The 12,846-nt window shown below is 37.8% G+C and overlaps 1 protein-coding gene across 3 annotated transcripts in view; it reads left to right on the top strand.

Moving 5' to 3' along the window:
* The window catches only part of RARS2 (arginyl-tRNA synthetase 2, mitochondrial), an 81,190-nt gene that overhangs the window by 39,879 nt on the left and 28,465 nt on the right, over positions 1–12,846 (top strand). For all 3 annotated transcript variants that reach the window (XM_027090914.1, XM_027090918.1, XM_027090927.1), the window contains exons 5-6: positions 3,852–3,949; positions 11,837–11,892. In XM_027090914.1, the coding sequence (XP_026946715.1) occupies positions 3,852–3,949; positions 11,837–11,892 (154 nt within the window). The remainder of the gene's footprint in view (positions 1–3,851; positions 3,950–11,836; positions 11,893–12,846) is intronic.

Consider the following 12,846-nt stretch of genomic DNA (forward strand, 5'->3'; position numbering starts at 1 on the left):
AGATTTAATTTCTGGTTATAGATTCTTTATGTACCTACATTTACATTACTGAGTACCTCTTACCTTTAAACATACATATTGGTGAATAGATGGGCCTCTAACTTACTCTATTAAAATATCAGAGAACTTTACTAGCTCACTGACATTCTTCTTTGTGCCCACTAATTCAATAAACTTCCTGCTTATTATTTGCCAGGGACTGCATTACTGAAATCTGAAGACAAAATGGCATGTATCTTGCCCTCAAGGAGCTTATGATCTAAAAAAGCAAAGCATAAAAAATATTACAGTGTAATGTGTGATGGCTAGACAGTGGGATGAATCATATAATGAGGGCATGTATAAGATGCAGTCCTGGTGTAAAGAAAGGTACACGTAAATTTTTTTTTTCCCTACTCCCTCAAAGTAAATCTGTCTCAAGGAGACGGGAGATAACCTTGAATTGGGATGAAGATAAAGAATATACTTGGGAGATACAAGGGCAGACATTCCAGGCAGAGGGGACAGTTTGGGACAGTACAGTCAAAAACATGGCATTGTCTGGAAATCAGGAGGTGACTGAGTATGATTTGCACATAGGATGGCATGGGGGAGGATATGAAATTACACAGTATGAAAGACCTTACATGCTCTGCGTAAGAGTTTCAGCTTTTTCTTCTGTCATTATTTTCCATGGTGTGTTATGTGTACCACAGGTGGCACACATGATTTTTTGGTATTTCTTACACTTATGAAATTTATTTCATTTTAATAGTTATATGTCATCAAAAAAACTAACACTTATAGCTTGTGATTTTTATGGATATTACAATGTGCCTTTCAACAAATCAATTTCCTCAAAATTAAAAGTAAAGATGATATGCATGTAAAGTAAAAACCCAGAAACTGGGAAAATCTCTTAAGTGGTAGGGAATCATTGAAGGCTTTAAACAGAACATAGACCTGATTAAATATGTATATTATATAAGAAGATAGGTGCTATTGTTTTGTTGTAGTTGTTTTTGTAGCAGTGTAGCTGACAGATGATGACAGTCTAAACCAGGGCAGAGGGGAAAATTATAATATTTGGGAGACAGCACGCACAGGGTTTGGTGATTAACAGGTGGTTAGTTCTGGAGATTGAGGGAAAAGGGTAGATCTTAGGAACTCCTCCTAGGTTTCTGACTTGGTTAGCTGGGGGGTTCAGAGTGAAATTCGTGGAAATGAAGAACGTTGAAGGAAGAGGAGTATATTCTGTTTGAAGTGCCTGAGAGAGATGTTTAATCCTGAGTTGACTGTATCAATCTGTAGCACAAGATTCTGGTAGGTAAGTAGTAAAGTCTTAGGACTTTACACCTAGGAGAAGTGTAAAGTAAGGAGCTAGAAGCAAGAAAAGAGCACAGGGTAGGGAGTGGGGGCAGGCAGTGGAAGAGGGGTCTTCAAAGGAAATAAAGGAAGGCAAAATTCGGTAGAATGATGTCACTACAACCAAGGAAGCTGGGTAGTTGGAAGGAGAAGGGAATAGTAATCAGCTAAAATGATGCTTGAAAGGTAGTTACCCCAGGGGAAAGCAGGAAGGGACCAGGATTAGGGCAGATGAACAAAAGGGACTCTAGACTTCAGCCTTATCTTAATTTGTTTAATTTTACGAAAAGAATGTATTCATAAAAGTAATGTATTAAACATGATTTAAGTGTTCAATTGGGTTTGGCATTTAGAATACTGATTTTGAGAGCACTTTCAGTGAAATGGTAGAGAAAAAAGCTAGCTAGTTAGCAGGTAGGTCGAATTGTCAGTGAATGGTTTGGAAGTGGAGCATGTAAGATCGTCTTTTATTAAAGTTGCTTTTTTTTTTGTTTATGCCGGCGAAATCAATGAACCAAGGGTCATTTGTTAAAGAGAATTCTAACTTTCCGCTGTTAACCTTTTGTGGAGTCTACCATCTGTTACATAAAAAGGGATAGAAAGTCAAAAGGATGGGTACGCCTTAACCTTTGAATAATCTGAGTATGAATTACCTCTCATTTACATTTACCTTCCCACTTGCAATCTTCTTGTGACCCATGTTCTTGGAGTAACAAACATTTAATGGGTCCTTCATGTAGGACAGGCACTATTGTACTTGATGTCTGTATATTAGTCCTTTCTCTGTATGTCCTAATGCACAGTGTCAGTAAAGAGAATATTTTCTTTGTCCTTGGGCAAATACACACTTAGTTCTTTCATCTATTAAATGGAAAGTGTTGCCCATTTTAAGATTGTGAGGCTTAAAAGATAACAAAGAAGCATCTAGACTTGAGCCTGGCACTCTATAGATGCTTCTTAAAAGTGTTGCTTTGTTGCCTCCTACTACCTTCTCTGCCTTTTCCATTAAGTGACTGTCTTTTTTTTTTTTAATTATTTATTTATGTCTTTGGTTGTGTTGGGTCTTCGTTGCTGTATGCAGGCTTTCTCTAGTTGCGTTGTTGCAGTGCGTGAGCTTCTCATTGTAGTGGCTTCTCTTGTTGCGGAGCACGGGCTCCACGCGCACGGGCTCAGTAGTTGTGGCGCACGAGCTTAGTTGCTCCGCAGTATGTGGGATCTTCCTGGACCAGGGATCAAACCCATGTCCCCTGAACTGGCACAGGGATTCTTAACCACTGTGCCACCAGGGAAGTCCCAAAGTGACTGTCTTAACCAGCTCTTATGATAGTAGAATCCTTCATGTCATAAACTACATTTTTAGGACTTCAAATACTGTGTGTGAAGCAAATATCAGTATGAGTAAATCAAAACCTATCAGTAATTTCAAAATCCTACAGTAAAAAGTAAATACATAATAAGTGCATCATCATTGTTAGCAAAAAATAAAGTATGAATTTTGTGAACCATACAGTAATTCTATGTTATTTAACCTGGAATATGTTTTGGCAGTTTCTGTGATATCTCCTTGCTTTTTACTTATGTAGCCAAGAGGAACTTAAATTATAAATTTTTATTTATTTTCTACCATTACTGTGATCATTAGTATCACAAAAGTAGCAGCACCATGCAGAGTTAACACATAAGCTGTGGAGTGAACAAAGTTTTTGCAGTATGACCTTGGGAAAGTTACTTAACCAGTCTGAGCTTCTGTTTCCTCATTTGTAAAAATATACTCATCTCTTAGGGTTGTTGTGAGAATTAATACATATAATACATATAAAATGTTTAGTACAGTGCCTGGCACATAATATGCATTTGATAAATATTAGATGCTGGGCCTTCCCTGGTGGCGCAGTGGTTGAGAATCTGCCTGCCAATGCAGGGGACACGGATTCGAGCCCTGGTCTGGGAGGATCCCACATGCCACGGAGCAACTAGGCCTGTGAACCACAACTACTGAGCCTGCACGTCTGGAGCTTGTGCTCCGCAACAAGAGAGGCTGCGATAGTGAGAGGCCCGCGCACCGCGATGAAGAGTGGCCCCCACTTGCCACAACTAGAGAAAGCCCTCGCACAGAAACGAAGACCCAACACAGCCCAAAAAAAAAAAAGAAAATATATTAGATGCTGCTTCTGGTTTTGTTGTTTCTATTTGCTGTGGGACTTTTGGCAATTACCTCTCTAAGCTTCAATTTCTTCATCTGTAAAGTATCTACATCATTCGCTACTATAAGGATGAATAGACATGATGTATAAAAGGGCAAAGAGGCCCTGTAGATGTTAACTTGTGTTATGACTGCTCTGACTAGCATTAGTGATAGAAGAAGGTGGTACTGCTAACAATACTATAAAATTCTCAGTTCCATAAATTAGAATGTGAAAATTAACAATAGTTAGTTCTCAGTAACAAAATAATTAAGAAAATTGCACATTTTTTCTTCATTAAGTCCCATACCTTTTACTTTTCAGACAGTACTACAAGAAGTGATTGAAGATGGCTCAAAATATGGATTAAAAAGTGAACTTTTTTCTGGCCTTCCCCAGAAGAAGATCGTGGTTGAGTTCAGGTGAGTGCCTACCCATCATACGTGTTGGTTAATCAACTGGCTGGGCAGGTGAGTGTTTTACTGTTTTCATCTGGGATCTCAGAGAATTACACATGGAAAAATTAAAAATTAGTTAGATTATATTATTTCCTTAAAATCACAGTGAGTTGATCATTAAACCATGAATAAAAATTTTGGACTTTAATCAAAGTACCAACTGATTATTATGTTTCTTTTTTAATTATGTATTAACAGTTTTGTGGTTTTTTTTTTTTGGAAGACCTCGTTCTTCCTTTTAGTAGACTCCTAAAGCACAGATAATGGTTACTATCATATTAAGAATTTCAGAGTAATGTGATTATCAGAGAACAAGCTTTGTTGTGTTTATAATGTATGTATATATATTTTTAGCTTTATTGAGGTATAATTGACAAATAAAATTGTAAGATAAAGTGTACAACATGATGATTTGATATGTGTATACATTGTGAGAGGATTTCCCCCTTTGAGTTAGTAAATACATCTATCACCTCACATATTTACTTTTTGTGTATGTGTGTGAGAACATTTGTTCTACTTGCTTAGCAAATTTCAATTATACAATACAGTGTTATCAACCATAGTCACTTTGTTATACATTAGGTCCTCAGAACTTATTCGTCTTATAGCTGAACGTTTGCACCCTTTTACCAACCTCTCCTTATTTCCCCCAGCCTCCAGCCCCAGACAAGCACTTCTCCAGTCTCTGTTTCTGGGAGTTTGACTTTTTAGTCTTTAGATCCCACATATAAGTGATACCATGTAGTATTTGTCTTTCTCTGTCTGGCTCATTTTACTTAGCTTAATGCCCTACAGTTTCATCCATATTGTTGCAAATGACAGAATTTCCTTCATTTTTAAGGCTGAATAATATTCCATTATGTATACATACCACATTTTCTTTATCCATTCATCTACTGATGGACACTTAGGTTGTTTCCATACCTTGGCTATTGTGAATAATGCTGCAGTGAACATGGGAGTACAGATTTCTCTTCAAGATAATTTGTTTCCTTTGGATATATACCCAGAAGTGGGATTGCTGGATCATGGAAAAGATTGTTTTTAAATGACTGGTTTTTATACTCAAATTATCCCAAATTAGGCTCCTTTATTCTCTTTGCATGTCCCCTTAAGCCTTGCTGTACTTTTCTTTTTGGCATAAGATGTTCCAACCTTACTCAGACCTGGAATTGTCCATGTCCCCCAAGAAGTCCTGGTTACTTTTTGTGAGGGAGGTATTTAGAAGCCAAGTTCTGGACTGTAGGAGTGCTTATTACTACTGGAACTCAATTTTTACTGATGTTACCAATTGGAATCCAACATCACAAGGTCTATTACATGTAATGCGTATTATTTAAAATTACCAGAGAAATAGCCTGATGTTTTAATGTGCCTCTAAATAGTCTTCATGATAACTTTCTTATATGCCATCAACAAAACCATCTAATCTATGACTTGCTTTTAGGTAACCAAAAAAGAAGAGGGGTCACCTTCAGGGTACAGCGGACAGGATGACAGCTCTTGAACATTGTTAGAGATATTATATTTGCCTTCCTAACAGCCAAGGAAGAGCTTCGATGAGCTGTTTTCCCACTTAGAAAGATAGAACTTGCTAGAGCCTTTGTCTTAAGTATATGTTTTTGTGGAAGATTTTTAAAAATTGACATGGCAGATATTATTTCAAGTTTTCTAACTCATTATTGTAATTTATGATGATAACTTAGTTAAACTTAGTTATGATTAGTACCTGGGGTAATCAGAGGTGAATGGGTTTTATGGATTCCACATTTGTACTGTCTCTGCTGCTCAGTCATGTTCTTAGAAAAAGCAGACCCTCTAAGACTGGGTAAACTCATCTGTTTATGATAAGGACTGATTGTTGAGTAAGCTAACCATTTTATGGAGCAGATATATATTATGAATAAATCTTATGCTACCGATGCGCTCCAATCAAGATATTTAAAGTTTAGTGTAAACGTTGTTGCATCAAAAGAACAGAGAGGGACTTCTGCAGTCATCCTCACCCCAGAGAGGAACTACACTAAGGCCATCCCCCAAGGAAAGTTGCCGTCATTTCAGTCATCTCTTACATAACAAGACACTACAAAACTTGATACAGGGATTGGCAAACTTTAGCCCATGGGCAAAATCCAGCCTGCCATGTTTTTGTAAATAAAGTTTTATTGGAATACAGGCTTGCACATTCATTTACATATTGTCACAGTGGCTACTTTCATACTCTAACGGCAGTTGAGTACAGTAGAGTTGAATAATTGAGATAGAGACCAGATGGCCTAAAATATTTACTATCTGGCTCTTCAAGAAAAAGTTTGCCACACTCCTGATTGTTGTCTTAAAACAACAACCACTTTAATGTTCATGACTCTGTAGACCAGGAAATCAGGGAGGACATAGCCTAATGATTCTTTTACTTGCCTGTGGTCACTTATGCAACTCTGGTCATCTAGACATTATACTAGGGCTAGAAATCCAGGTGGCTCATTTACTTGTCTGGCATCTCACCTGAGGGCTGGCCAGGCATCTCTCTCTCTGCATTCTCCAACAGAATAGCCAGACCTCTTTACAGAGGTGCTCAGGGCTCCAAGATAGTAAAGTATCTGGTTTTGTAACAGGCACATCATCACTTCTGTCACTGTCAGCTGGTCAAAGCAAGTCACAAGATCATCCCTGATTCAGAGCAAGGGAGTAGATTACATCTCTTAATGGAGAGTGGCAAAGAGTTTGTAGCCACCTTTAATTCTTTTCATTCATGTCTTTACAGTGATGCCCACCTTTAATTCTTTTCATTCATGTCTTTACAGTGATGCAGGACACATACCCTTCTCTGGGGAGGTACTTCAGTACTTGTACACTCCTTGCTCTTACCTAACCAACAGCAAAGGAAAATCAGTAGCAAAGTAGAATAATACCTGTTACTACACATTCACCCTTGAAATAGTGCCATCACAAGTTTCTTGAAACGTGAACACGTGAAAAGTTGCCACCAGTGCTCACTTTTAATGCCTTCTTCTCAACGTTCACTTCCCCTTCACCATCCCTTCTCCCGAGCCAAGCTCAAAATACCAAGACCTTAGTCTTTCTTGCTCACTGATTCTTTGGCTTTTCTCCAAAGTTTGTGTTTCCCATATAATGCTCTTTTTTGTTTATGCTTATGTCTAAAAATAACATGTTCTATTTGAATTGTAGTCTATAGGCTTTTTGAAGGGCAGTTTATTTGCTTATGGATTTGCCTCTCTCAACGTTTTTCTAAAGCGGTTAAGGAAAGCTGGAACTTAAATGAGCATCTGAATGCTGATGAAAGCAGAGTCCATTTCCCAGCAGCCATCTTTGCTCTCTGTTATTTTTCAACTGGCATTGCTGTGGGACCATAGCTGCTTTCTCCCTTAGAAGTTTTCCAGTTGCTGTGGCGCTTATCATTGTGGTTTCAAAGTAGAGACAAACAGGTAGAGGAGAGGGTAAAAACTGATAGAAAACATTGTTCTTGAATTTGTCCTGAAAATGAGAGAGGTGGGAGGAGAGAATTTCTTTAACTACATAGTTTCTCTAATAGACCAGGCAACTTTCCCCTCAAAGCAAGAGATAGAATCACTGTGTTCAAGAAACTTGCCCCTTATATTGAGATGATGATGGTGATGATAGGTCAAGGAACCTGCTCATAGTCACAGAGCTAACGCCGAATCCTGTATCCTTAACCTTTCCTGCCTCCCTGATATATTGATATGTGGTTGGTTTCCCTATATTTTGTCTGATCCAGGAGCAGTGTGATAAAGTGCCAGCGTAGATGACTGTCCCCGCTGGGCTTGGGCTCCACGTGGTAGGTAGAGTAAGAATTGAAGCTAACTACTGTTGCCTCTCTCCTCTCTACAGAGTCAGCCTTTCCTATTTTGTTCAAATCAAATCTGCAGGAGCACAGTGAGCAGTGGTAGCCTTTCCTCTTCTTTCATCAACACAATCTTCCCCACTCCCTGCTGTTCCCCAGTGTGAAGTGTTCTCAAAAAACAAATTGAGGACCTCTGGTAATATGGAAGTCCAGGAGATCAGGGTACCAATTTTCACTTAGTAACTGATTCAGTCATCTTGGATGGGACAGTTTATTTCTCTAGTCTCTTTTCTTGTATGGAAAATAAGAGTAATATTATCTCTTTTCTTACAAGATTGAGGAAATTACATGAAAGATTTTTTTTTAATTTCCAGTAAAGTGTCCAAATTGTATTCATAGTAGTTACTTTGATTGCCAAAGGAATTGAATTTGTATTTTCCGTATCATTGTATTCCCTTCCGAGCAGGAATGTAGAGAATGGCAAATTGATGATTTCAAGGGAGGTTTTGTGAAGCCCTAGATAGACTCAGTTCTTCTAATTCTAAAGAAAAAGTACAAAAGCTATGGCCAACAGGCACATGAAAAGGTGCTCAGCATAGGGGGCTTCCCTGATGGCACAGCGGTTAAGAATCCGCCTGCCAATACAGGGGACGTGGGTTCGAGCCCTGGTCCTGGAAGATCCTACGTGCCACAGAGCAACTAAGCCCGTGTGCCACAACTACTGAGCCTGCACTCTAGAGCCCGCGAGCCACAACTACTGAGCCTGAGAGCCACAACTACTGAAGCCCGCGTGCCTAGAGCCCGTGCTCTGCAACAAGAGAAGCCACCGCAGTGAGAAGCCCGCACACAGCAATGAAGAGTAGCCCCCGCTCGCCACAACTAGAGAAAGCCCGTGCACAGCAACAAAGACCCAATGCAGCCATAAATAAATAAATAAATTTATTTTTTAAAAAAAAGCTCAACGTGGCTAATCATCAGAGAAATGCAAATCAAAACCACAGGGAGATATCACCTCACACCTCAGAACAGGTATCATCAAAAAGACCACAAATAACAAATGTTGGCAAAAATGTGAGAAAAGGGAAACCTCGTGCACTGTTGGTGAGAATGTAAATTGATGCAGCCACTGTGGAAAACAGTATGGAGGTTCCTCAAAAAGCTAAAAATGGAGCTACCATATGATCCAGCAATATCACTCCTGGGTATACATCTGAAGAAAATGAAAACACTAATTCGAAAAGATACATGCACCCCAATGTTCATAGCAGCATTATTGAACTAGGCAAGATATGGAAGTAGGCAAGATATGGAAGCAGCCTAAGTATTATCAACAGATGACTGGATAAAGAAGACACACGTGTGTGCGCACACACAATGGAATACTACTCAGCCATAAAAAGAATGAAATTTTGCCATTTACAGCGACATGGATGGACTTGGAGGGCATTGTGTTAAGTGAAATAAGTCAGACAGAAAAAGACAAGTACTGTATGTTATTATTTATATGTGGAACCTAAAACATAGACTAATGAATATAACAAAAAAGAAACAGACTCACAGATACAGAGCACAAACTTGTGGTTACCAGTGGGGAGAGGGAAGTGGGGAGGGGCAAGGTAGAGGTAGGGGAGTAAGACGTACAAACTATGATGGATAAAATAAGCTACAAGGATATATTGTACAGCACAGGGACTATAGCCAACATTTTATAATAACTATAAATGGAGTATAATCTTTCAAAGTTGTGATTCACTGTTGTATGCCTGGAACTTCTATAATGTAAATCAACTATACTCAGTTTTTTAAAACAATGCAAAAGCTATGAGAAAGCTTTTTTATTATTATTAGACAGATAATATAAATACCTAGTTTTTAAAAATTCAAAGATTATAGACGGGTATTCAGTAAGAAGGATGTGTACTCCCTAACCTAGTTTCCCAGTTCTCTCCATCCGGGCATTCACCAATACCAGTTTCTTGCTTACCCACCTAGAGATATTCTTTGCATTTGTAAACAGATCACACACATTATATGCTGTTCTTTTCCTTGCTTTTTTCTTTAAACAATGTAGCTTACATTCCTCTAATATCAGTACATCCAGGGCTGGCTTATTTTTATTGTTTCGTAGTATTCTGTTGTCTGGAGATTTTTTTAATCAGCTTTATTGAGGTATAATTACATACAGTACAATACAGCTCACCATATTTCAACATGTAATTTGATGAGTTTTGTCAAAGATGTCCAGGTCTCATCACCACCACTGCGATTAGGATATCTAACAGTTTCTGTCTTTTTTTTTTTTTTAACCTTCATCTGTATTACTCTCTTTTATTCTGCTTACTTTGGATTTGGTTTGAGCCTCCCTTTCTAGTTTCTTATAGGAGCGCCTTAGGTCATTGATTTGAAACCTTTCTTCTTTTCTAATATAAACATTTCATGGTATAGATTGTTCTGCTTTAGCTACATCTCCCGAATTTGCTAGTAAGGCAGTTCTAAGAGTCACCCTGTTGGCTGACGTTCTCATAGGGATCACAGTCCTTCACTGTCCTGTTGTTTAGTTTCATAAAACCAGTGTTTTATATATCTTTCTTGTTTGCTGGTTGTTTTAACCCTATTGAAGAACATTTGCTTTCTTTCTAAATAATGATTAAATGAGTATCCTTATAGTTTCATGACTTCACAATTGTGCACAGGTATCTGTAGGATCAAGTTTTTAAATGGTAATACCCTTAAAAGGGGAAATATTGATAACAAGGCTTTGGAGACAGACCAAGATTAAGCTCTGTTTTTACCACTTTTCTTTTTTAATATAAATTTATTTATTTTTATTTCTGGTGCATTGGGTCTTCTTTGCTGCACGCGGGCTTTCTCTAGTTGCAGTGAGTGGGAGCTACTCTTGGTTGGGGTGCACAGGCTTCTCATTGCGGTGGCTTCTCTTGTTGCAGAGCACAGGCTCTAGGCACCTCGGCTTCAGTAGTTGTGGCGTGCAGCCTCTAGAGCTCAGGTTCAGTAGCTGTGGCGCACGGGCTTAGTTGCTCCATGGCATGTGGGGTCTTCCTGGACCAGGGATCTAACCTGTGTCCCCTGAATTGGCAGGCGGTTTCTTAACCACTGTGCCACCAGGGAAGTCCCTTTACCAATTTTAACCAGCTGTGTTCTAGTTAATATATCTTTTTTTAATATTGAAAAACTTACGAAATTTTCAAACATACACAAAATAGAGGAAAGGTATGTTAAGTCCCATAGGCTCATCACCCAGGTTCAAGAGTCCTCAAGATATTGCCAAATTCACTTCATTATCTTTTTTCCTTTTTGTATCTCAAGTCCCTCATCACAAATATGAGAGTACCTTACATCACAGCTCTTCTGAGCATTAAGTGAATTAATGCACGTAAAGTATGTCAAACTGTGCCTGTCAGATAGTGAGTGTGCTCTAGAAGCATTTGCTATTGTTAAATTATTGATTACAACCTCTCAACCACCAAGAGTAATAAATGTGTTGCTTGAGAATTTGGAGTGGTAAATCCTATTTCTGGTTATCCTGGGAAGCTTTATATATAAATAGTTCTATATTTTTGTTTTAATTTCTGATACAATAAATATTGATAGATATTACTCATATAAACAAAATTTCTTTGGGGTCCCCAGTAATTTTTAAGAAGTTAAAGAACTGAGAAGTAGTGCACTAAACTTAATTTCTAATAATGTACATTGTTTGTATCACAACATATCTCTGAATTTCCTCATCTTTTTATCAGTCCTCAAATGTACCTGCTTCCTAAGTGTGCCACTTCTGTGTATGTTATGTGACTACCTCATGAGTCAGAGGATCAGTTTCACTAAGGATGGTTTTTTCTGACATCTAATTTATCTTTGCTCTAAATGTCTAATCTTTAGCTATCTTTGCCCTAAATTACCAAAGGCTTTAGTCCACAATTGTATTAAACTATGGAGCTATGACCTAGTTCATTTTAGAACTCTTGTTCTTAGAACAGAAAAAGTAAACTTTTGCAATTATCTTGCAGTTCACCTAATGTTGCCAAAAAATTCCATGTTGGACATTTGCGTTCTACCATCATAGGTAAGTGTCATTCGTTTCACAGAAAATACTGAGCATGCCTTTCGGGGCTGTATTTGGTGATACAGTCTAATGGTTTAAGGCTTAAGTAACAAAAGGACAAAAAACAAAGAAGTTGAAATTTATATGAGCTTAATGCTAATTAAATATCACCAAAAAAATGGAAAAAATTGGTTTAGAAATAGCAAAAAATTTGTTTCAAAACCAAAAGATTAACTCAGAAACCAGGTTTAACTGGTATGTATGTTTTGATTTTAACTTGTTAAAAATATGTATGCATATGAAGAAGAACTGAAAGATGCTGAAATGAAAACAGTTATATGGGATTGATAGTCATCCTCCCAGTTTTTTTTGTTCATATTTGTTATATAAAAGAAACTCAGTCTCCGTCATGTGAGTACTAACTGGAGTTTTCAAGACTGAAAATTGAAACAAGACTATCCTAATAAAGAGAAATTACTATAGTGTTGTACTTCTTGGCTGTAATGCTTCAGTGTATAATAGGCTTATGGTTTCCATTTACTTAAAGCATGACATTGTGTAGCAGCCCAATCTTAAAGCTGCAGTTAGAATTGTATAATATGAGAATTGGAAGGGATTTTGGAGTTTATCTCATGTAATCTGTCTTCCAGTATAGAAATCTGTCTTTTGCATGCTTACAAGAAAGTCATTTATTCCGTACTAGAATACTTTAAAGACTTGGAGAAATCAGTATTTGTGGCATAGATTGTTACGGCACTAGTCAGCTCTCATTGTTAAAAAGTTCTCAAGCAGCATTTTAAGAGAGGAAATGACAGGACTTGATGAAAAAGAATATAAGAAAAGTTGTTGTCTTACATGAGTAAGTCAAAAGCATAGGGTTGAACATGATAGTTGTTTGACAGTTGTTAAGGGAAATATTTGAACCAGGAAGAGATAATTATTGAAACTTACCATGTTAAGTGTTTTCATGTATTA

Source organism: Aethalodelphis obliquidens, unplaced genomic scaffold (assembly GCF_003676395.1).
Source record: "Aethalodelphis obliquidens isolate GAN/ISIS:26980383/991018 unplaced genomic scaffold, ASM367639v1 scaffold3, whole genome shotgun sequence".
Lineage (NCBI taxonomy): Eukaryota > Metazoa > Chordata > Mammalia > Artiodactyla > Delphinidae > Aethalodelphis > Aethalodelphis obliquidens.